General features: G+C 37.4%; 1 protein-coding gene across 7 annotated transcripts in view; it reads right to left on the minus strand.

Annotated features, from left to right (window-relative positions):
- The window catches only part of COP1 (COP1 E3 ubiquitin ligase), a 277,716-nt gene that overhangs the window by 193,158 nt on the left and 60,716 nt on the right, over nucleotides 1-23,842 (minus strand). For 6 of the 7 annotated variants that reach the window (XM_077157085.1, XM_077157080.1, XM_077157082.1 and 3 more), the window contains exon 6: nucleotides 20,629-20,697. The exons of the other annotated variant lie outside the window; for it this stretch is intronic. In XM_077157085.1, coding sequence (XP_077013200.1) covers nucleotides 20,629-20,697 — 69 coding nt within the window. The remainder of the gene's footprint in view (nucleotides 1-20,628; nucleotides 20,698-23,842) is intronic. 7 annotated transcript variants of the gene reach the window in all.

A 23,842-nucleotide genomic window follows, 5' to 3' on the forward strand; every position in this document is an offset into this window, starting at 1 on the left:
CACACGGCAAAAAATATATCTAGAATACATAAGCAACAAACCATTAAGAAAAGAAAAATATGCAAAAGTCTTAAATAGGTACATCACAATAATGAATATGCAAATGGCCACAGAACATATTACCAGGTGTTCAACCTTATTAGTCATCAGGGAAATGAAAATTAAAAACACAATGACATAGCATACATACCCCAAGATTGGGGAAACTCAAAAAAATCTGCTGATAATGACTACTGGCAAGAATACAATGTCATGGGCTGCTAATAGGAGTTACTAATACAACTGCTTAGGAAAACAATCTGGTATTATCTATTAAATCTGAAGATATATAAAACCTTATGACTCATCACTTCCACTTGTAGGCATATACCATATAGACAGGCATGTAACAGACATGTGGACACATTTATAAGATTCATAGTAGCATTGTTTTTAAATAGTGCCAAACTGAAAACCCAAATGTCTATCAACAATAGTCATAGAATGAAATCTATGTAACAACAACAAAAAATAAACTACAGTCACACAAAACGATATGGATGAATCTTAACACTGACCCAGAGCCAACACAAACAAAAGGGACATACCACTGAAGTATATATATGTATGAAAAACTCGAAAATATAGAGACCTATAGTCAGGAGGCAAACCACTTAAGAAAGGCAAGGAAGTGGTTATGATAAATATCAGAACAGTGGTTACCTAATGCGTAAGGGAGGAAGTTATAACCTAGAAGGGGTAGGCAGGGAGCTTCAGGAGTCCTAGCATTACTCTACTGTTGACTCAGTATGGTGGTTACATGGATGGTCACTTTACTATAGTGCCTTAAACTGTAAATTTGTTTTGTGCCTTTTTTCTGTTTTCATTTCATATAAAAAAAGTAATTCCACTCATTAAAATTCCAGAAGAAAATTTTAAAAAGCAGAAGGAAACCAAGTGTCACCAAAACTATGCTATCACAATAAATAATAGATATCAAAAATGTCCAGAAGACTATTTCAAAATTAAATCAAATGAAACAATTTTGCAAACTTTGGTATATGAAATTAAAATTAAATTAAAAATAAAATTAAATCAAATGAAATTAAATTTAAATTAAAAAATTAAATTAAATCAAATGAAACAGACAATTGTGCAAACTCAGATTAGAGTGGCTTTTACATGGAACCTAAAACCCTTTTATTAAATCTGACGATAAAAAAAGACTAAAATGTTCAGTTGAATACATATATTTATTAAATGTTTTAGTAGCAGCCTCTAAAATGGCCTCCAATGATCTCCACACTTCCTAGTATATACACCTTTGTGTAGACCCCTCTCCTTGAATGTGAACTAGACCTAGTGATTTGCTTCCCGTAAACAGAAAAAGTTTTGGGACGTCACTTCCAAGATTAAATTATAAAAATTCTGTGATTTCTGTCTCTGGCATCCTCTCCTGTTTTATCTCTCATGCTCTCTGCAAAAAAAGACAAGTGCCAAATGAAGAGTCCATGTGGTGAGAAACTCGTATCACTTGGACCACAAGCCATGAGTTAGCTTGAAATGAGATCTACTCTAGCACAACCTTGAGATGACTTCTGCCCCAATCAACACCTTGACTGAAGTCTGGTGAGATACTCTGTGCTAAGACATGCAGCTACCTGCTTCAGGATATTTGACCCACAGAAATTGAGATACTAAATGTTTGTTGTTTTAAGCCATTAAGTTTGAGGGGAATTTGTTACACAGCAATAAAAACTAATGCAAAAGCCTATTATATGCTAGGCACATATAATACCAGTCTTTCTTTATTGTCAGATTTAACAAAAGGGTTTTAGTTTCCATGTAAAAGCCAATCTGTTCTGTGCAAAGATATATCAGAGTTTGCACGACTGTCTTATGGTTCACTTGATTTAATTTTGAAACAGTCTTTCATTTGATTTAATTTTGAAACATTTTTGGTATTGTAAAGAATCAAGGATATTTTACTATAGGAAAAAATAAATCAAAAATGAAATTTAAATATAGGATTCTAAAAGCCCTAAAGTACCAGTCAGATTTAATACTGAACAAATAAAATATGTGTCAAATCTGAAAAGCAAACTTAACTTCTTTGGTATATCAATGCCTAAACCAAAACTCATAATAGCTTCAAATATTCATTATAAAATCACAAAATCAATTAGCAAAATCCAGACATTAATCTTAAGAAAACAAATTCAAAAGTAATAATCTCCCTCTTAGTCAGCCTGTGTTTTACTTGAATAAATTCAACTATGTTTCACTCTGAGGATTAAACATGCAAGCATACTCTATAATATATGTAAGAAGAAAATATAACCATTCACTTCATTCTCTTAGCACTAAAACATGAAGTATTGATCAGCTACATTTTCTAGACTAAAATTCACTATAGCCTACAAATTACTAAAGTATCAAATCCAATCAGAGAGAAATTTATGAAATTTAATAAAATTAGTAACTACTTCAGATTTTTAAAGGCATGTTAACCCAGTTGCTCAGTCTCATGTACAATTAAAACTGAACTATTCAAAGTCTACATTGGGCACATTAAAAACAGAAAGTCCAAAACACTAATAACAGTATAATCAGTTTTCACAAGAGGCATCAACATTCTACATCCAGAACTACTTGGAACTAGAATGATTCTTGGCTAAAACTGCATAGTATAAGAAAATATCCAAGGAGTAAAATCAATCAAAAGGACTGTACTAAATCCAGTATTTAACATCAATCCAAAGATTAATACTGATTTCCTTCAGGACAGAAGACAGCTTTGTTTTCTGACTAATATAATAAAAATGTCTCTACCCAGGGCAAACAATGGACAGGTTTGTCAGCACTCTCCTCGGAGAGATCAGGGTTTCCTAAGTTTACGGTTCCTCAGCTGCAACACAAACCCACTATATATGAAATATCTACCTGGGCCCACTTCTACATTGCTGACATCGTGACATTTGGGGGCCAGGGATAACTGGTGCAATAAGAAGGTGAAGCCAGCTATGCTGTAAGTAATAAAGTCTTTTGCCTCTAACCTACAAGTTTTATGCCAGCATTTATGAAACTGCAGTAAGCTAACTATTTAACTGGCTAGCTGGCCAATAGGGTAAAATTCACAGATCCTTCAGAGTTTTTGACAATTACATGCTCTTGAGACAATTTCGAAGTTAACAATGTATTACAGGCACAGGTGAACATCCAGAGAAGCAGTGATTAACACTCAAAACCTCAATGACTAATGAATACCTGTGGGACGTTGTTCTAGTTTGCTAGCTGCCAGAATGCAATATACCAGAAATGGAATGGCTTTTAAAAAGGGGGATTTAATAAGTTGCTAGTTCACAGTTCTAAGGCCGAGAGAATGTCCCAATTAAAACAAGTCTATAGAAATGTCTAATCTAAGGCATCATGGAAAGACACCTTGGTTCAAGAAGGCCAATGAAGTTCAGGGTTTCTCTCTCAAATGGAAGGCACATGGTGAACACAGTCAGGGTTCCTCTCTCATCTGGAAGGGCACATGGCGAATACAGCATCATTTGCTAGCTTCTTCTCCTGGCTTCCTGTTTCATGAAGCTCCCCAGGAGGCATTTTCCTTCTTCATCTACAAAGGTTGCTGGCTGGTGGACTCTGCTTCTCGTGGCTATGTCATTCTGCTCTGCTCTCTCTGAATCTCCTTCTTTCTCCAAAATGTTTCCTCTTTTATAAAACTCCAGAAACTAATCAAGACCCACCCAAATGGGTGGAGACATACCTCCAGCTAATCCAGCTTAACAATCGCTCTTGATTAAATCACACCCCCAGGGAGATGATCTGATTATAGTTTCAATCATACAGTGTTGAATAGGGATTAGAAGAAACAGCTGTCTTTATGATGGGATTAGGATTAAAGCACAGCTTTTCTAGGATACATACATCATTTCAAACCAGCACAGTTCACCCTCCGTACCCTAAAAAAGACACGTTTTTCCCATATACAAAATACATTAATTCTATCACAGTATCAGAAAACTTTAAAGCATTTCAGTAACAATCAAATGCAATACAAGGTTAAAATCAGTACAAAATCTCAAAGTTAGTTACAAGCATGGTCTGTTCTAAGACAAAATTATCCTCTGGCTTTGGACCTGTAAAAACCTAAGACAAGTCATTTGCTGCCAACATACAAAGGAGGAACATTCCTTCGTATATAGGTATATAGGATACATATACCCATTTCCATAGGGAGGAGGGAACACAGGGGTCACATGTCCCAAGCAGTTTCGAAAACGTACAGGGCAAAGTCCATTAGATTTCAAAGTCTAAGAGTCATTTATCCTCAGAGCCTTAGAACGTGACAGTCCCAGCCTTTCCAAGGGCCTAAACAGAGGCATGCCTCTCCCCAAACACAACCTTGGGGGATATTGGGGAGATCACCTTCTCCTCGGCTCCACCCTCTCCAAGAATCAGGGCTGCACCCAGGCTCTCTGCCATCTCTGGGGCACACACTCAACCCCTCCATGTGGTGGCAGCCAGGCTCTGCCCAAACCCCAAGGAATCGGCTTTACCCTCTCCAAGGCCTGAGGTGGCATGACTCTTTCACTGCAACAAAGTGGAAGACCAATCTTCTGCCTTTGGGGCAAACTCACCCTCTCCACATGCTTGGGTGGGTTTGCTCTCCTGGCCTGAGGCTTCCTGACTTCAGACCTCAGCCTCCATGACTTTGCCTCTGAAGTTATTTTTCCTTCAATGTATCACTTCTTTGTCCCTATCAGTCCTGACTGGTGGCGGTTCTCTTTATACAGATCCCACAGCACTCTCGTTGGCTTTCTATGCAGTAGCTTTGGATCATGCCCATCAGACCTAAGGATTTCCACAAATCTTTCCTGGATAACTCCATGTCCAATCCTGGCTTTCTCTGAAATAGGACTGACATGTTCCACATTTGGCCAAATCTTCATGTGGGGCACTATTCTCTGGGGTCTCCCTTCCTGGAGGCCCAGAATTTTCCAGAACTTCAATTTCTAGTTTCTTTGGAATCAAGAGTTCAGTTCTTAGCTTACGTCTTTCCTGTCACATTTCACTGTAAGCTGTGAGGAGAAACCAGGCTGCACTTTCCACATTTAATTTGGAGATCTCTTCTGCTAAATATCCAAATTCATGGCTTTTAAAATCTGCCTTCCAGCCAAAGCCACTAGTCAATTTGCCAAACTGTCTGCTATTTTAAAATAAGGATCACCTTCCTTCCTGTTTGCAATAACACATATCTAATTTCTGTCTAAGGCCTTATGAGAAGTATCTTTAGAGTCCACATTTCTACCAAGAGATTCTTCAAAGCATTCTAGGTCTTCTGTATCAAGCTTCTCACAACGCCTCCAAAATCTTTCCCTTATCCATTTAAAAAGCCATTTCAACATGTCTGGTATTTGCAAACCACAGCAGCACCCCACTCCTCAGGTACCAAAATCTGTTCTAGTTTGCTAGCTGCCAGAATGCAATATACCAGAAACAGAATGACTTTTAAAAAGGGGGATCAATTTAATGAGTTGCTGGTTTACACTTCTAAGGCCAAGAAAATGTCCCAATTAAAATAATCTATAGAAATAGCAAATAGCGAGAACAGTATAAAACATCTGCTGGGGCTACATCAGTGACCAAACACACAGCATACACCAGTATGGACAAGCTGGACCAGCTGAGACCCCATACAAAACTGTACATCCCCCAAGCCATGGAGGCAGGTGCTCCTCCCCACGGACACAGCAAGGCTGGTTTCCCAAGTGGAAAGGAAACAGACTTTACTAGCAGCAAGGGCTTAGCTCAATCAAGCTCCAATTGTGGAATTAATTAATAAATTCTGACTATTGAAAATAAGCCCCCAGCATAGAAAAAAGCTGGAATAGGCAATAAAGGCACTAGGAGATTTTGCCCAGGAAGAGAGGAGTAGGGCTGATGGAAAAGGAAAAAAAAAAAGTAGGCTTTTTGAAATGGACAGCAGAAATACTGGAAAAGGGCTGGAGCCCAAGAAAAAGGGACACACAGAGCCTGAAGAAACACAGAGCCATGTGCTAACTCAAGCTCTTGATTGACAAATGCAAGGAATGGGAAACCCATTCTGAAAAGGTTTTTTTATCTTTTTTTTTAACTCCTTAAACAGCTCATTAAATAGAACTAGAACCACTCTCAGGCTCCAGCACTGCCACAGAAAAGGGCAGAATTAAGCTTGTCTAAAAGAACAAGTAACTAGTCAGGTGAAAGGGGTTAAATCCCTAAAGGATGTATCTTACCCAAGAAAAGGGGGGCAGGTCCCATCTCAAGTGGAATCCCTCCTTCAGTGAATTCAGAACCCCAGGTCTGGAAAACAAAAAGGACCAAAGCCATCCTACTGCCTCACCTCTGATTCAAGCACAACACTGGAAGGGAATATCAGCTGAAATTAAAGGCAGTTCATCACTTTAAGCTGGTGCAGACAAGCACCACATACTGGACAGGATAAGAAAAGCATAATCTATAGGTTTCATGGGAAAATCTGACAACCTACTGAATCTCACTTCTCCTAAGGGGAAAAAACTGATGCTGGTGACTCTCATTCTGAGCTATGGGCCAGTCCAGTGCAGAAAAACTCTCACCAGGGTCTATAATATCTGAGGAAATTCTAATACAAAAAAAAAAAAAGCCTCCAAATAGGGCAAGAAAAACAAAAACAAGAAGCAAAAAATTCTAAGGAGTTAAACAGGACTTATGCTGGAGGTCTAGAATAAGTGGAAGTGAATGTCAAAGAACAGACGGTGAACAAAGAAAACCCTAGGTAAAAGACTGAAAACAACCTCCAAAATAAACTAATGAAGGAAGTAAATGTCTAGATGCCAGCAAAAACAAGTCACACTAGGAAATTGGAGATACGGCCCAGTCAAAGAAACAAACCAACACTTCAAATGAGATACAGTAGTTGAAACAACTAATTAAGGATGTTTGAACAGACATGCAAAATCTCATCAAAAACCGAATCAATGAGTAGAGTGAGGATATAAAGAAGACACTGCACAAACAAAAACAAGAACTCGAAAGTTTGAAAACTAATTACAAAGCTTATGGGAATGAATGCCACAACAGAAGAAATGAAAAAAAAAAAACATTGGAAAACTACAATAGATTTCAAGATGCAGAACGGATAAGTGAACTAGAAGGAGGAGACAGCTGAAATTTGACACACAAAAGAAAATATAGGGGAAAGAATGAAAAATTTGAGCAGGGTCTCAGGAAATTGAATGACAACATGAAGCACATGAACATACATGTCGTTTATGTCTCAGAACGAGAAGAGAAGAGAAAAGGAGAAATGCTGATGGAGGAAAAATCACAGAAAATTTTCCATCTCTTGAAAGACAAAAAATTCATATTCAAGAAATACAGCATACCCCAAACACAAAAGATCCAAACAGATACACCAGAAGACACTTAGTAATCACACTGTCAAATGTCAAAGATACAGAGAGAATTTTAAAAGCAGCAAGAGAAAAGCAATTCATCACATTTAAGGATGCTCAATAAGACTATGTGTGAATTTCTCAGCAGAAACCACAGAGGCAAGAAGGTAGTGGTAATGATACAGTTAAATTCTACAAGAGAAAAACTGCCAAACCAAGAATTCTAAACCCAGGAAAACTGTCCTTCAAAAATGAGGCAGACAGGGCAGTGCAATAGCGGCTCAACGGCAGAATTCTCGTCTGCCATGCTGGAGACCCAGGTTCAATTTCCAGTGCCTGTCCACGTGAAAAAAAAATGAGGCAGACAGTTTCTGCTGACCTCCTCCTCTCTGGATGCTTCCGCATCTTCTCTCTTAATAAGACCTTGTTCAGCCTGGCCACACTTTAACTAAACATAACATCTTCAAGAGTCCTATTAACACATGAATTCAATTCACAGGAGTGCTAATTAAGATTAAGAATATGACTTTGTTGGGGTACCTAATTCAATCTGCTATAATGCTCAGTTTCAGTACCATGGTCATCATTATCAGTTACCTGTTGCTATATAACAATCCATCCCAAAACTTAATGGTTTAAAACAATGACCAGTGTCCATGATTCTGTAACTCGGCCAGACTCAGCTAGGCAGTTCCTCTGTTGGTCTCACCTGGGATCATGAATGCTGCAGGCTGGGAGTGGGAGAAGGTCCCGGCTGTCCTCACAAACCCAGGGCCTCAGTGGAGATGGTGGAATTACTGAGAGGACTGGGGATCTCCTTCTACATGGTCACTTATCTGTAAGGAGACCAGCCTGGACTCCCTCTCATGGCAGCCCAAGGGCAACAAGAGGGTGAGAGAAAAGACTGCAAGGCTGCGGAAGGCCAAGGAGCAGAAGTCATATAATGTCACTTCTCCCACATTTGACTTACGAAAGCAAGTCCCAGGGAATTCAAGGGGAAGGAAAATAGACTCCACCTTTTATTGGAAGGGAGGAAAAATTCACATTGCAAGAAGCATGTACCTCGGAATAGAGGAAATTGCTGGGGCCATCCTTATAATCTATCACAGTCCCTAACTGTTAACATATAAATTGTTTCTCTCCACCTTTGGAGTAGTAAGGGCAGATAGAGGTTCCCAAATCTGCCTTTCTTTGACTGAATGAGCCTGGACAAATCACTGAGGTGGGGGTAGAGAATGAATATTTATGAGATGCCAATTGTGTTCAAGCACCATACACACAATAAGCCTATTTAATTCTCAGAATAACTGTGTGATAGGTCTTATCTCCATTTCATTAAATGTTTCAGGACAGTTAATAACTCAAAGTCATTTAGTCATTAGGGACAAGGCTGTGAGCTTCCTCACCTGTAAAATGAGACTTAGGAAACTTACCACCAGCATAGTCAGGAGAATGAAATGGAATACTCTATGTGGAACTATTTGGTACACCCAAAAGCCCTGCACAAGTGTGGGCTGTATTTGTCATTGAGCTGGACCAACTTTTGTAGAGGGAATTTGTCCAGAAAGGCACCAGAGCCACTGGAGCCAGATGCCAAATGTTTGTCTCTCAGCTGCTATTTACTTTGGCTTTAGACCAAACCCCTCACCTAGTGCCTTTGGCAGTGATAGACAAGAAAGAACCCTGTGGGCCAGGCTGGCAAGCTGGGACATGCCACAGGTTAGGATGCAGGTCTTCCAAGGCATGTCTCCATGGATGAAAGGAAGAACAGAAGCAGGGCTCCAGTGGCCTTGCTGTTGTCCACAACAGCATCAGCATGTAGGTCAGGGGTAGAGGAAAGGCATGCTTTTAAGTTACCTCAAAGTCACATAACACACCCTTGAATTGCTCTGAGCTTACTTTTTCCCAACTCTTCTTTTCACTAACTCTCACCCTAATTCTTTCCGCTCTTTCTTCCTTAGTCTGTATAATGATATCTTTCACATCTTTAAATCTATATACTCAGTGGTCCCTCTACCTCCTGGTCTTACCTAACTCTATGGCAGCCTCCATTTTCCCAGGGGCCAGGAGGTGGAGCTGTCTTCTTCAATCTTCTCCTTGTATATCTACCATCCACTCATAGGTAAAACCTCTTCCTCCTCTGAGATTCAGGAGATTCAGCTATATCACATTTCCTCTGGACTGTCTTGTTGATGTCACCCACCAGTCTCCCATCACTTACCACCAACATTCATTTAGAACCGTGGCACCTCACTTGCAGAGCTCTTCTCCTCCCCCTGCCTGTTTTCGCCAAGGACAACTCCTTTAGTCATCCAGCATTACAGACTCACTATGAAGTTCCTTAACTTTTATAACCTCACTCCCCTTCACCATTACAGCTGGGTACAAATAGTTACAGTCCTGACAAAGGAAAGAAGAATTAGATAGATGCCATGTAGCTGGAGGTGGAAGAACCAAACCTGTGGGGAGATGTTAAAGGAGGCTGGTTTCAGTTCTTCATCAGGAGGGGGTCTCATGACAAGCCATCCATTGGTGAGAGGGCCCACCTTGCAGGTTGACTGGCACTTGTCACAAGAAAGCTGGATGCAGGTGACAAAAGAAACTGCTTTTTGACAAGGGTGCCAAGTCCACTCAGTAGGGGAAGAGTAGTCACTTCAACAAATGGTACTGGGAAAACTGGGCACCCATTTGCAAAATAATGTCATATACAAAAGTTAACTCAAAATGCATCAAAGACCTAAATATAAGAACGAAAACTATACAACTGCTAGAAGAAAACATAGGGAAGCATCTTCAGGACCTTGTGTTAGGCAGGGGTTGCTTTGAGCAATGAAAAACAGATAAATGGGACTGCATTAAAATTAATTTTTTTTGTACTATAAAAGTACAAAGACAATCTACAGAATGGGAGAAAATATTCAGAAACCATGTATCCAATAATTGTTTAATATCCAGAAAATATAAAGAAATCCTACAACTCAAAGACAAAAAGACAAAGAACCCAATTATAAAATGGGCAAAAGACTTCAACAGACATTTCTCCAAGAAAAGATGCTCAATGTCATTAGCCATTAAGGAAATGCAGATCGAAACCATGAGATACCATTATACACTACTAGAATGGCCACTGTTTTAAAAAAAAATGGAAAATAACAATCATTGGAGAGGAAATGAAGAAATAGGAACACTTGGTCACTGTCGGTGGGAGCTGTAAAATGGTGCAGCCATTTTAAAGTGGTGGTTCCTCAGAAAGCTGAGTACAGGATGACCCCATAACTCAGCAATTCCATTTCTGGGTATATATCCAAAAGAATTGAAGGCAGGGACTTGAAAAGATATCCACACACCAACGTTTAGAGCAGCCTAAAAACTCATCCACAGATGAATGGATAAACAAAATGTGATACGTACATAAGGGGGAATAGTCCCTCAAAAGGAATGAAGATCTAATACATGAAACAACATGGCTGAACCTCAAAGACATTATGTCAAGTGACAGAAGCCAGACAGAAAAGGACAAATATTGTATTATCCCACTGATATGAAACAGTGATATAGATGGGTCCTATTTTTTTAATCCATTCTGCCAGCCTATGTCTTTTGACTGGGGAGTTTAATCCGTTAACATTTAATGTTATTACTGTAAGGGCAATACTTTCATCTACCATTTTGTCTTTTGGATTTTATATATCATATCTAATTTTCTCCTCTTTTTACCTTTATTAATAGTCTTCATTCCTACAGTTGTCTCAAGACCCCTCTCTCCTGTCTTCTCCTAGCTGCCTGTAGTGCTCCCCTTAGTATTTCTTTCAGAGCCGGTGTCTTAGTCACAAATTTTCTCAGTGATTGTCCAAAAATATTTTAATCTCCCCCTCATCTTTCAACTTTTTTTACTGTGAAATATAATATATACAAAAAAGTACATTTTAACAAGTAGTTATAGAACAGATTTTAAAATTTGGTAGGGCCCATCTATATGCTGTCTACAGGAGAGTCACTTTGGAACCAAGGACAAAAATGGTTGAAAATAAAAGGGTGAGAAAAAACAGTTCATGCAAATAACAACCAGAAAAGAGCAGAAGTAGCTATACTAATATCTAACAAATTAGACTTCAAATGTAAAACAATTAAAAGAGACAAAGAAGACACTATATATTAATAAAAGGAATAATTCAACAAGAAGGCAAAATGATCATAAATATTTGTGCATCAATCCAGAGTGCTCCAAAATATATGAGGCAAACTGAAAGGAGAAATAGACACATCTACCATAACAGTTGGAGACACTTAATTCCCTGCTCTCATCAATGGACACTGTTTGCAGATGACATGATACTATATGCTGAAAATTCCAAAAAACTACAGCAAAGCTACGAGAACTAGTAAATGAGTACAAGAAAGTGGCAGGGTACAATGCCCCCAAATCAGGAGTGTTTCTATACATAAAACCTTTAAAAGAATATATAGGGAAAGATCTTATAAATCTTGTAATAGGAGTCAGTTTTCTAGACCTTACACCCAAACAGAAAGCATGGGCATTGAAAAAAGAATAGATAAATGGGATTTTCCTCAAAATTAAACACTCTTGTGTATCAAAGAACTCTGTCAAGAAAGAAAAAAGGCAGCCTACAAAATGGGAGACAACATTTGGAAACCACATATAAGGGTTTAGCTGTCCAGAAAATCTAGAGATTCTTCACCAACAAAAAGACAAACAACCCAATTAAAAAGTGGGCTAAATGGGCGGGCCGCGGTGGCTCAGCGGGCAAGAGTGCTTGCCTGCCATGCCGGAGGACCCCGGTTCGATTCCCGGCCCCAGCCCATGTAAAAAAAAAACAAACAAACAAACAAAATATAATAAAAATAAAGATGTTTCCCTTTCTTCCTCCCTTCCTTCCTTCCATCCTTCCTTCCTTCTCTGTCTTTCTTTCCTTCCTTTAAAAAAAAAAAAAAAAAAAAAAAAAAAAAGTGGGCTAAAGACTTTTCATCACTTCTTAGAAGATGAAATACAAATGGCTAAAAGGCACAAGAAAAGATGCTCAAATTCACTGGCTATTAGGGAAATGCAAATAAAAACCAAATGAGATACTATTTGATACTTACTACAATGGTCATTATTAAAAAAAAAAAAACACAGAAAATGACAGTGCTGGAGAGGATGTGGAGAATGAGGCACAAGTATCCACTGTTACTGGGAATGTAAAATAATACAACTGCTCTGGAAGGCAGTTTGACAGTTCCTCAGGAAGCTAGGTATAGAACTGCCCTACAATCCAGTAATCTCATTACTAGGTATATACTCAAAGGAACTGAAGGGAAGGACACAAACAGACATTTGCACACCGATGTTTATGGTAGCATTATTTATGATTGCCAAGAGATGGAAACAGCCCAAATGATTATCAATGGACGAATGGCTAAACAAGCTGTGGTATACACATATGATGGAATATTACACTAACGTAAAGACGGAATAAAATAATGAAGCACGTAACAATGTGGATGAAACTTGAGGATATTAGGCTGAGTGAAATTAGCTAGAAACAAAAGGACAAATCATTTATGGTCTCAATAACATAAACTAATATTAATGAGTGAACTGTAAGAGTTGAAGTTAAGAACACAGGTTATCAGGAGATAGAAATAGGGTAGAGATTGGGTATTTGGTGCTGAAGGAATACAGATTGTGTAACAGGACTGATTGTAAAAATTCAGAAATGGATAGCACAATACTACCTGATTGTAGGTAGCACAATAATATAAGTTCACCGAATGAAGCTGATGTGAGCATGAATGGGAGAGAAGGGATGGGGCACATTTGAAACCAGAAGAAAAGATAGAGGATAAAGACTGAGGCAGTATAACTTAGGAATGTCTACAGTGGACAATGATGGTGATTAAATGCACAAATAAAAAAATCATTTTTGCATGAGGGAGAACAAATGAATATCAGCATTACAGAGTGTTGAAAATGGATGGTATACAGGAAAAAAATATAATCAATGCAAGCTAGCATCTACAATCAACAGTAACAGTGCAATAGGCTGAATATAACAACGGCATCATGCCAAAATTAAATGTCAATAAGCAGGATGTGCCAGTTTGAAGTTATTATGTACCCCATGTCCTTTAATCCTCATTTTATAATAATGCTGAGTGGGACCTTTTTTGACTGTTTCCATGGAGATGAGACCAACCCAACTGTGCATGGTAACTTATGATTAGATGCTTTCCATGGAGATTTGTCTCCACCCATTCAAGGTGGGGTTGCTTATTGGAACCCTTTAAGAGGGAATCATTTTAGAAAAAGTTTCAGAGCAACCAGAATCAACAGAGTTCACACAGCCAGAGATCTTTGGTGAGGAAGAAGGAATATGCCCCCAGGGGACCTTCATGAAACAAGAAGCAGGGAGAGAAAGCTAGCAGACATGCCATGTGCCCTTCCAGCGGAGAGAGAAACCCTGAAGTTCAACAGACTTTCTAGAGTGAACGTATCCTCTCGGTGCCTTAATTTGGACATTTTCATGGCCACAGAACTGTAAACTTGCAATTTAAAAAATTCCCATTTTTAACATCATTATAGTTCTGGTATATCGCATTCCAACAGCTTGCAAAGTAAACCACGGGCATATAAGGGTAAGGATTCTTAGCGGAAAAAAAAGCAAATATCTTTATATACATCATGATGGCAAAAGCATGTCTATTTACTTAGGTTGGATTGTATGACGTGCAAATGAAACTGCTTAAAAATGAACAAAGAGAAACAAGTGCTAGAGGAAATGTGGAGAAAAAGATGTACCTATTCACTGTTGGTGGGTAAGCTGAGAGGTGCAGCCACTCCAGGGGGCAGTGTGGTAGTCCCACAGGAGGCTGGGGTAGGGCTGCCATATGATCCTGCAACCCTGTTGCTCAGTATATACCTGGAGGAATTCAATGTGGGGACTTGAATGGACATCTGCACACTGGTGTTTATGATGGTACTGTTAACAACTCACAATGGATGGAGGTGGCCTAAGGGTACAACGACTGAGGAATGGATGGAGGAACTGTATACATGCAAGAGACTACTGAGCAGCCACAAGAAGGAATGAAGTTGTGAGGTATGTAACTGGGTGAATGGACTTTAAGGACTATATGTTGAATGAAATGTCAGAGACAAAAATGCAAATATTAGCATGCCTCACTCATATGAGCAAACCATAATATAAAAATACAGTGAACTGAAGCCGAGAGTATGGGTTATTGGGTTGGGGCCTGTGCTGGTTTGAAAGGACGTATGTCCCCTGGAAAAGCCACGTTTTAATCAAAATCTCATTCTGTAAAGGCAGAATAATACCTATTCAATACTATATGTTTGAATCTGTAATTAGATCATCTCTCTGGAGATGTGATTCAATCAAGAGTGGTTGTTAAGCTGGATTAGGTGACGACATGTCTCCATCCATTCAGGTAGGTCTTGATTAGTTTCTGAAGTCCTATAAAAGAGGAAACATTTTGGAGAATGGGAGCGATTCAGAGAGAGCAGAGCAGAATAACATAGCCATGAGAAGCAGAGTCCATCAGCCAGCGACCTATGGAGATGAAGAAGGAAAATGCATCCTGGGGAGCTTCATGAAACAGGAAGCCAGGAAAGGAAGCTAGCAGATGATGCCATGTCTGCCACGTGCTCTTCTAGATGAGAGAGAAACTCTGTGTTCACTAAGTGCCCTTCTACTTGAGAGAGAAACCCTGAACTTCACTGGCCTTCTTGAACCAAGGTATCTTTCCCTCAATGCCTTTGATTGGACATTTTTATAGACTTGTTTTAATTGGGACATTTTCTCAGTCTTAGAACTGTAAACTAGCAACTTATTAAATTCCCCTTTTTAAAAGCCATTCTGTTTCTGGTATATTGCATTCCAGTAGCTAACAGACTAGAACAGGGCCTACTGTAAAGGGTCCTAGATTGTAAGCTCTTATAAGAGTCACATATGTTCAGGAGTTGTAACTGTTATTGCTAAATTCTGGGACACTGCAATGTTTGTATATAACTTGGTCGTTTCCAGAATCTTTGGATACTTATGTGACACCTGAGACTCAGAATTAGAGCTCTGAAGCAATGAAAGTCAGCACTACCCCATACAAGAACTATTTTAAAAAATGAAAAAGTGATTGGACTTCAACTAGAAATATGAAGCTGATCTGGGTACAACTGGGATAGACCAGAATACAGGATAAAGGATGATATCACTCATGTTTTAAAACTTCAACTCCTATGTGAGACCAAAGGGAGAGATGCCTAGTTGGCCCAAAATTTATATTTTGGGTAGCGCATTACCTAATTAACTTGTATGGTCAATTTAGTTGAACACCATAATTACATGGAATCTTGAATAGGATGTGAGATCTTTTTGGTTTGGCCAGGTTAGTGTGATGTCCTGATATATCCCAGAGTAATCTGGAAAGTGAATAAAGAACTACTTGCAAAGTTCCCTTGGGTGACGGGGAGAAAGGAGGGAATATTCAACTTCCGCAACTGGGGAATTTTTGATATTCTCACAAGTAGTGTGGAAACCTAGGCTGAGCCCTTGATCTTGGGGTTCACCCCCTATGAAACTTATGCCTGTAAGGGATAAACTAGGTCAACTTAAAGTTATGCCTAAGAGTCACTCCCGGGGAACAGCTTTTGTTGCCCAGATGTGGCCATTCTTTCCAAGCCAACTTGATAGGTGAACTCATGGCCTCTTCCCTACATGGGACATGACTCCATAAACCAGGGGTATAAATCTTCCTGGCAGCATGGGACAGAATTCCAGGGATGAGCTGGGACCTGGCATCATGGGATTGAGAAAGTCTTCTTGATTAAAAGGGGTAAGAGAGAAATGAAACAAAATACAGTTTCAGTGGCTGAGAGACTTCAAACAGATTCAAGAGGTTGTTCTGGAGGTTATTCTTATGCATTATATAGATATCCCTTTTTAGTTTATGATATATTGGAGTGGCTGGAGGGAAGTATCTGAAACTGTAGAGCTGGGTTCAAGTAGCCTTCATTCTTGAAGACAGCTGTATAACGACATAACTTCTACAACGTGACTGTGTGATTGTGAGAAGCTTGTGTCTGATGCTCCTTTTTTCCAGGGCATGGACAGATGAATAAAAAAATAGGGATTAAAAACTAAATAAATAATAAGGGGTACAAGGATTAAAACAAATTGGGTAGACTGTAACACTAGTGGTCAATTATGGGGAGGGGTGAGGATATAGGATGTGTGAGTTTTTTCTTTTTTCTTTCTATTCATTTCTCTGGAGTGATGCAAATAGCCTAAAAATTATCCTGGTGATGAAATACAACTATGTGATGATACTCTCAGCAACTGATTGTACACCATGTATGGATTGTATGTGTGTGATGATTTGTCAATAAAAATATTTAAAGAAAAAGAAATAAGGTGGATCAACAAAATGTGGTACACACATACGATGGAATATTATGTAGCAGTAAGACAAAATGACATCCTGAAGCACAAGACAAGATGGATGAGCCCTGAGGACATAATGCTGAGTGAAGTTAGTCGGACACAAAAGGATAGATACTATATGAGTCCACTTTTATGACCAGCATAAAGGTATAATCAGAGGCTTATAATACAGAAGATAGGGGACGCAGAGATACATAGAAGCTAGAGATGGGTGAACGTTACCTAATGAGGTTGAACTCCAATGTAAGGGAACAGATAAAAGGAAAGGTGATTTTCTAGTGGGTCTAGAAGTTATATTACCATATTGAAGATGAACAAGATTGAAAGGGGTTGTATAGACCTACGTGTCCCACAGACTTCTAATCCCACACTAGAAATATGAATGAGTTCTCGTAAGAATTACTTCAAAGATATGGTTCTTGTATTAAGAGTGTTTAAGTCCAGAGTACAGATGGAAAACTGCTATAGCATGCTATGAGCTACATTCAAAAGGAAACCATCAGCACTACCACAGTAACAGCAGAGGTAAATAATGAGGTGAGGGATAAGAGTTAAGAGGAGGTTTCAGATTTCCTGTTTGGTGAGGGTGTATTTACTGGTTTTCTGTCTCTTGGGAACAATGAAATTATCTAAAATTGAAAATGTTGATGGACTGCGGACTTTGGGGCCTCTATATGATGCCTGATGAAAGCAGGTGGCTGAAGGATGCACTGACAGAGAAGCAGATTGGCGAATGATGTTGTATACTTATGAACAAAAGTTGTGTTGATATAAAAAGGAACAATGTTGTGAGGCATGCAACGATGTGAATGAACATGTGGGACATTTGGTGAGACAAAATAAGACAGAAACAAAAAAACAACAATGGTATGGTCACCTTTAGAAAATGTTTATAAGAAAACAGGAGTGGGCGGACCATGGAGGCTTAGCAGGCAGGGTTCTTGCCTACCATGACAGAGACACAGGTTCGATTCCCAGTGCCTGCCCGTGCAAGAAAAAAAAAAGAAAGAAAAGAAAACAGTGGCCTAGATTGTAAGCATTTAGAGTAGACATGTTAAGTCTGGAGTGGTGATCATTATTTCTGGATTTTGAGAGGCTGTTTTATATATATAATCTGATACACAGAGATAAGAATGAAGCCGAACAGGTTGGGGTTAAAGTAATTTAGAACATAGGGTTCTATATTTTAGAATCACACATACTCTTTAAGACCAATGGAAGAAAGGTTTTATTTGATCTGGAACTGAAATTTTCTGTAGTGCATAATCTAATTCAACTTGTCTGTATAGCTCATTTGAACAACTGAAACACAGGAAGCACAGAATAAGAAAGAGATACTTTAATCCTGTATAGGTTATTGCATTGCCTGGAAACATCCTAGAGTATATTAAGCAGATAACCAAAAAGTATTGGCAAAGTCCCCTGAGGGAGGGGAGAAAGAATATGGAACTATTAAACCTTACCATCAGGGAATCCCCTGAAACTGTGTCAAACTTTAGGGATACCCAAATCAATAGGCCAGGCCCTCAATCATAAGGCTTACTCTTGTGAAGCTTATGTAAGTAGCAGAGCTGCTTAGACTACCTATAGGCATGTCTAAAAGTTACTTCTAGGACCTCTGTTGTTGCTCAGATGTGGCCTCAGTCTCTCTAAACCCAACTCTACAAGTGAAATCATTACCCTCCCTACTGGAACATGGAACATGACATCCAGGGATGAAAGTCTCCCTGGCGACATGGGAGATGACTCCCAGGGATGAATCCAGATCTGGTACCATGGGATCAACAATTACATCCTGGCCAAAAGGGGGAAAAGAAGTGTAATTGATAAAGGATTAGTGGCAGAGAGAGTTCAAATAGAGTTAAGAGGCTACTCTGGAGGTTGCTCTTACGCAAGCTTCAAGTAGACCTTGCTACCTATCATAACCTGCCAACCCCCAACTAGGACAATTCCAGCCAATCCTAAAGAACACCTAGGGCAATATATAAGATTCCACAAGGGTTCCAGCCACTAGAGTGACTTGCCAGAAACCTACAACCTCCAGACGGGTCCCTGGTCCAGATAAGTCCTGAAACCTGGCCAGCTTCTCTAGAATATCAGATAGTTTCATCTCCCTACCCTATATTAGTGACAGACCCTTTCAATGTGAAAAAGTTAGAATTGGCATAGCTCAAACAACCCCAGAGAGAGGTATGGAAAGATCAGACGTGATGGTGGAATTATACATAGAAGACAGGACCTAACAAATGAATATGAATGCTAAATCATTAAATTGATACCTCTTTTAGTCTCCAATATTTTAGAGTAGCTAGAATTAAAAACCTAAAATCGTGAAATCATAACCCATGTCAAAGTCTGAAATATGATCTACAACTAATTGTGGTGCTGTGCTTTGAAATTTATAGCATTTTTGTATATATGCTATTGTTCAGAAAAAAAGAAAGAAAAAAGGTTGATTGTGATGATAAAAAAGTATGTAAGCCCTCTAGCCTCATATTCTGGAGCAGCTAAAAGGAAAATATGAGAGGATAGTATGGTAGCCTATGACAAACTCTGGGATCTGTCCTGTAACCACTTGTTGAAGAGTGCTTTAAAAACTATTGTTTTTTTCTTTGCTTTGTATGTATGTTATACTACTCAATAAAAAAAGTTAAACAAAAGTTAAACAAGAAAAAAAAAGAAAGAACGAACGTATGACAAGACCTTTAGACAGACAACTCTTCCTCCTCCACCAAAAAAAAAAATTCAAAACACAAAGAACTCTTAAACTTATACTGAAGATAATAATACTCTTGTTAATAAACATTAAAATCACAACTGTTAAGTAAGTAAAAGTTAAGAATAAGAAAATTATAGTCATAAATCATGCAATATTTAGATATCAACAGCAGCATAATCCAAAAAAGTATAATCTGTCCCAAGTCAGAGAAAAAATTAAAATAGGACATAATCATCAAAAGAAGGGGAAATACCACATTGAGATCATATAAAGTCCTAGCAATGCATACCTAGTATTCTGAATCAAAATAAAAATGTCTTATTTTTTAATCTGCAAAAAGAAGGAAGATAGTCCAGAACTTAGCAAACAGTACAGTTATACATTTTTCAATGAGGTAAAAAGTACTCTAATTAGACAACTCAAAATATCAGATATTTGAGACAGTTAGAAATTTAAAGCTTTGAAAGTAAATTAATTTAGGATACTAACTAAAGTACAGGATTTTGCCAATTTGATTTTCCTGTATTTTGTAATATACGAAAATATTTGACAAATTTTATAAAGTTTAAGTAATATTTTGGCTATAATTTTTTAAATAACTTTTCAGCTTTCTTGTATGACTTAGACCTTCCAAATTCTAAATAGGTAGTTATATTTTTATTTGTTTTTGCCTCCACATTCATTTTCTCACATAGAAAAAATGCCACCCACTCTACTTAAGGCTTTGTTATCTAAACTCTCCATAGCTTTATTTTCATGGTAGATAGAAGGTTGTCATCTGATAATTCTGCTTTCTGTTCTTTAAAGCTTTAAAGTTAAGTCACTGTATTCAACTTTACTGAAAAATTTTTTATATCTCCAAAATAGGATTTTTAAAATATCAAATCTTAAAGGTAAGAGAAGTTAAAATAATGAAGCTTAAGAAGATTTCCTGAAAATTCAAATGCATTTGAAAAGTTTAAATAATATCTTCAGCCTGAATGCTTTCACAAAATGGGAATAGCCAACAATAAGAGAAACATTATGTAAAACACACAAAATAATATACCTCTCTCTTATTTCTTCTTGCAACTTTGAGGAATTCCGTAAGGATCTGTAGTTGGGCTGCATGTGATTCCTACAACAGAAAATTATAATTGCTCTTTTAAAAATATGAGTTGAAAGTTTTCCTTAAAATCTTAGGACCACTATGAAGCAACTTTATATATCCATTTATGCTAGCCTATTACTTCTATTTATTGTTTCCCCATTTGTTAATTGGCATTTATAAAAGAAAGTCATTTTCCCCAAAAATGAACTAATTTTAAGAAACAAGTGTTCTGAATTACATTTCTCATCTACCATGCTGAAAAGCCAATGTATGGGAAAAGGAGAGTCTCTTATCGACTCTCCAGTCTTCTCTGTTCCAACCAAACTAATAAAATATCAAAACAGAAATCATAGCAGAACCAGCACAATTTCTAGATACTAAAATCACTCTCTCCATAGGAACTACACTTGCAGGGGTAAGCATAACAAACAAGGAGAAATCTGTAAGTTTCAGAAGGGAAAATTCTTATGTTTGGTGATCATTTACTTACACAGATGTGACAAGTAATATATTTCTGAGGAAGATTTCTGTCAAAATTAAATGTTTAAAAAAAATTTTTAATATAATCAAATTGATGGCGGAGGGAAGGGGTCATAAGTAACTCAAACTGAAAGTAAGATAAAGCTAGTATACGATAATTGTAAATCTTAACATTTTCCAGATGTTAAGATACAAAAATACAAATAATACAAGTATTTATATTTTATTGTTAAAGTTCCCAAGAGGAACCAAGAAGCTAGAAGTAAATTTGATAAATATAAATAAAAATATATATTAAAAGCTAAAAATTAATTAAAATGAGATATTTATAGATAAATGTATTTCTGTTGTTTTCTCATATATTTGAAAGAGTGAATAAAAAAGCCTAGTGTAGCATTACCAAAACAAACAAAAAATATAAATAAGCAAAGAAGATTACTGTAACTCATTTATCTGGCAATTCAACAAAATTATCTGGGGCATTCATTAAAATAGGAACTGGGTCCAAACTTTAGAAAGTCTAATTTTGTTGATATAGGACAGGATTCAGGAATATATACGTTTAACAAATGTTCAAGATGATAAGAACAAACCAGTTAAAATTTAAGAATCACTAATATATACAAACTATAAAAAACTATGGCCAAACCCACATGCAGAGTCCATCCCTGGGGGGCAGGGGAGGTGAGGAGAAAAATCTTTGCATTTTAAAGGACAAGGTAAAATTGATAATTAAATTTTAAATTTAAAAGACAAATAAGGACAGGTAAGAACAAATACTAATTGACAATTACAAGAGAATACTCTTCATAAACTCAACTGAATTACATGTTTTACAATCGAATGAATTTGTAAAATACCATCTCATGGAGCTAAAAAGTGAATTTTTTTCTTGTATAACTAGCTGGCATTTATGGACATATTCTTAAGAAGTGAGTTAAATTATGACAAAGAACAATTTCACAAGGGCTCTGTGTCCCAACAGTAATGACAATCCTAGGACCGCTACATCTTTCTGGGATTTCTTTCCACTGATTATGGATCATTATCTACAGATTATTTGGGTAGAGAGAAAAAGATCACATTTTTATACATAAATACACTGCAGAGACTACTAATCAATAACAAAATTCATTTGCAAAGGAAGCTTGAAATACCTATCAGTTTATCAACTAAATCATGAATACAGGGCAAGAATGCAATCAATCTGCACAAAGTTTGGGTTAAAGCCCTCTCAGTCTCAAGGTCAAAGAGAAAAACGGGACCAACACTAGGCATGCAGCACACAATGCCTTCTGCAGTTTAATCCTCTATAAAGGAATGACTTCAGGAATAAAGATAAATGGCAAAACTATAAATTTAAATGTAAATATGGAATATTATAGAAGAGATAGTGGAGGAGTAAAAGAAAAATGTTTTAAGATGGGAAGAACATGGTTAATTATATGAAAATAATGTCTAGCCATATAATGTCTTGTTAAAGCAGTCTCAAATTTAGACAGGAAAGTAATTTCCTTAAGTCACTTAACCCACTACTAAAGACAGAAGTCCAAGAAATTCATTATCCAAACATCTTCTTAGACTTGTCAAAGCTACAAAAAAAGACATGATCATTTAGCTGAATTCTCTCATTTTCAGATGAGGAAACTAAGGCTAAGAAAAAGTCACAGAGTAAAGAGACAGTTTCAGAATTTTAGTCTCTACTTCCAGAGCTTTTTACAAGATAGCAAATTTTTGTCACAAGATAGCAAATTTTTGTCACATTTGTCCCATCTGGTTCACAATAAATTGTCTCAAAAAATTGTCTCAAAACGTCTGCCATTTGAAATGGAATATACATCAAATTTTTATAAAACAGTTTTCCTTTATTTTCCTATCCTCTGCAATTACATTTTTTTAAATGCTAAAAATCAGAAATAAGTATCCCTATTATGGAAATGGAGGCAATTTGCCTGATCAGAGCCTAATACAATCAAACACATGAATCATATAATCAATTCTTCTTGTTCCAATTCTGTGGTTTTAGAGGACATTAATAATTTGGCAGCTTTCTGGCTGAGAGAAAATACATTGTTAAGACCTTTATAGACATCTAGTATTTCTGAACTTTATATAGTAAAGTTTTAATGAATAACTTGGCCCTTATGAGTTTAATTATCATGAGTCTGCTTTCCAAATACAGTTAACACTATAGTAGTTTCTTAAAAGAATAACTGGCATTTTGAGGGAAGAAATTTATCTTTGCATAAGATTTTTACAGTAGAACAGTATAGATATGTGTTTTAGAAATAAAGTAAATAAAATAACTGAAAACATTACCTGTAGGAAGTTGGTATAAGGGATAGGGTTTAATGGGACTGAAGACTGGTAATCTCTGTTATGGACTCTGCAATACTGTTTTTGTATAACACCCAAGTTTTTATAACTTTAATTTTATTTTAAAGGTTAGGGAAAAGAACGGAAAGGATAGGAAAGGAAACAGGAATAAAGAGAAAAAAATGGAAAGGAGAGCGAAGAAAAGAAACTTTCCAAGTAAGCTGACAGGAAGTTAGGAGTTCTAAGATTCTAATCTAAAATCCTTATATAATTTGGCATGAGTGTTTTTCCCAAATGGACTTGAAATTCTCTGTCTATAAAATAAGCAGCCAGGAGATACAAGGGTAGTTCACAGTGGTAGAGTTTTCACCTACCA

This window comes from Tamandua tetradactyla, chromosome 4 (genome assembly GCF_023851605.1).
Source record: "Tamandua tetradactyla isolate mTamTet1 chromosome 4, mTamTet1.pri, whole genome shotgun sequence".
Lineage (NCBI taxonomy): Eukaryota > Metazoa > Chordata > Mammalia > Pilosa > Myrmecophagidae > Tamandua > Tamandua tetradactyla.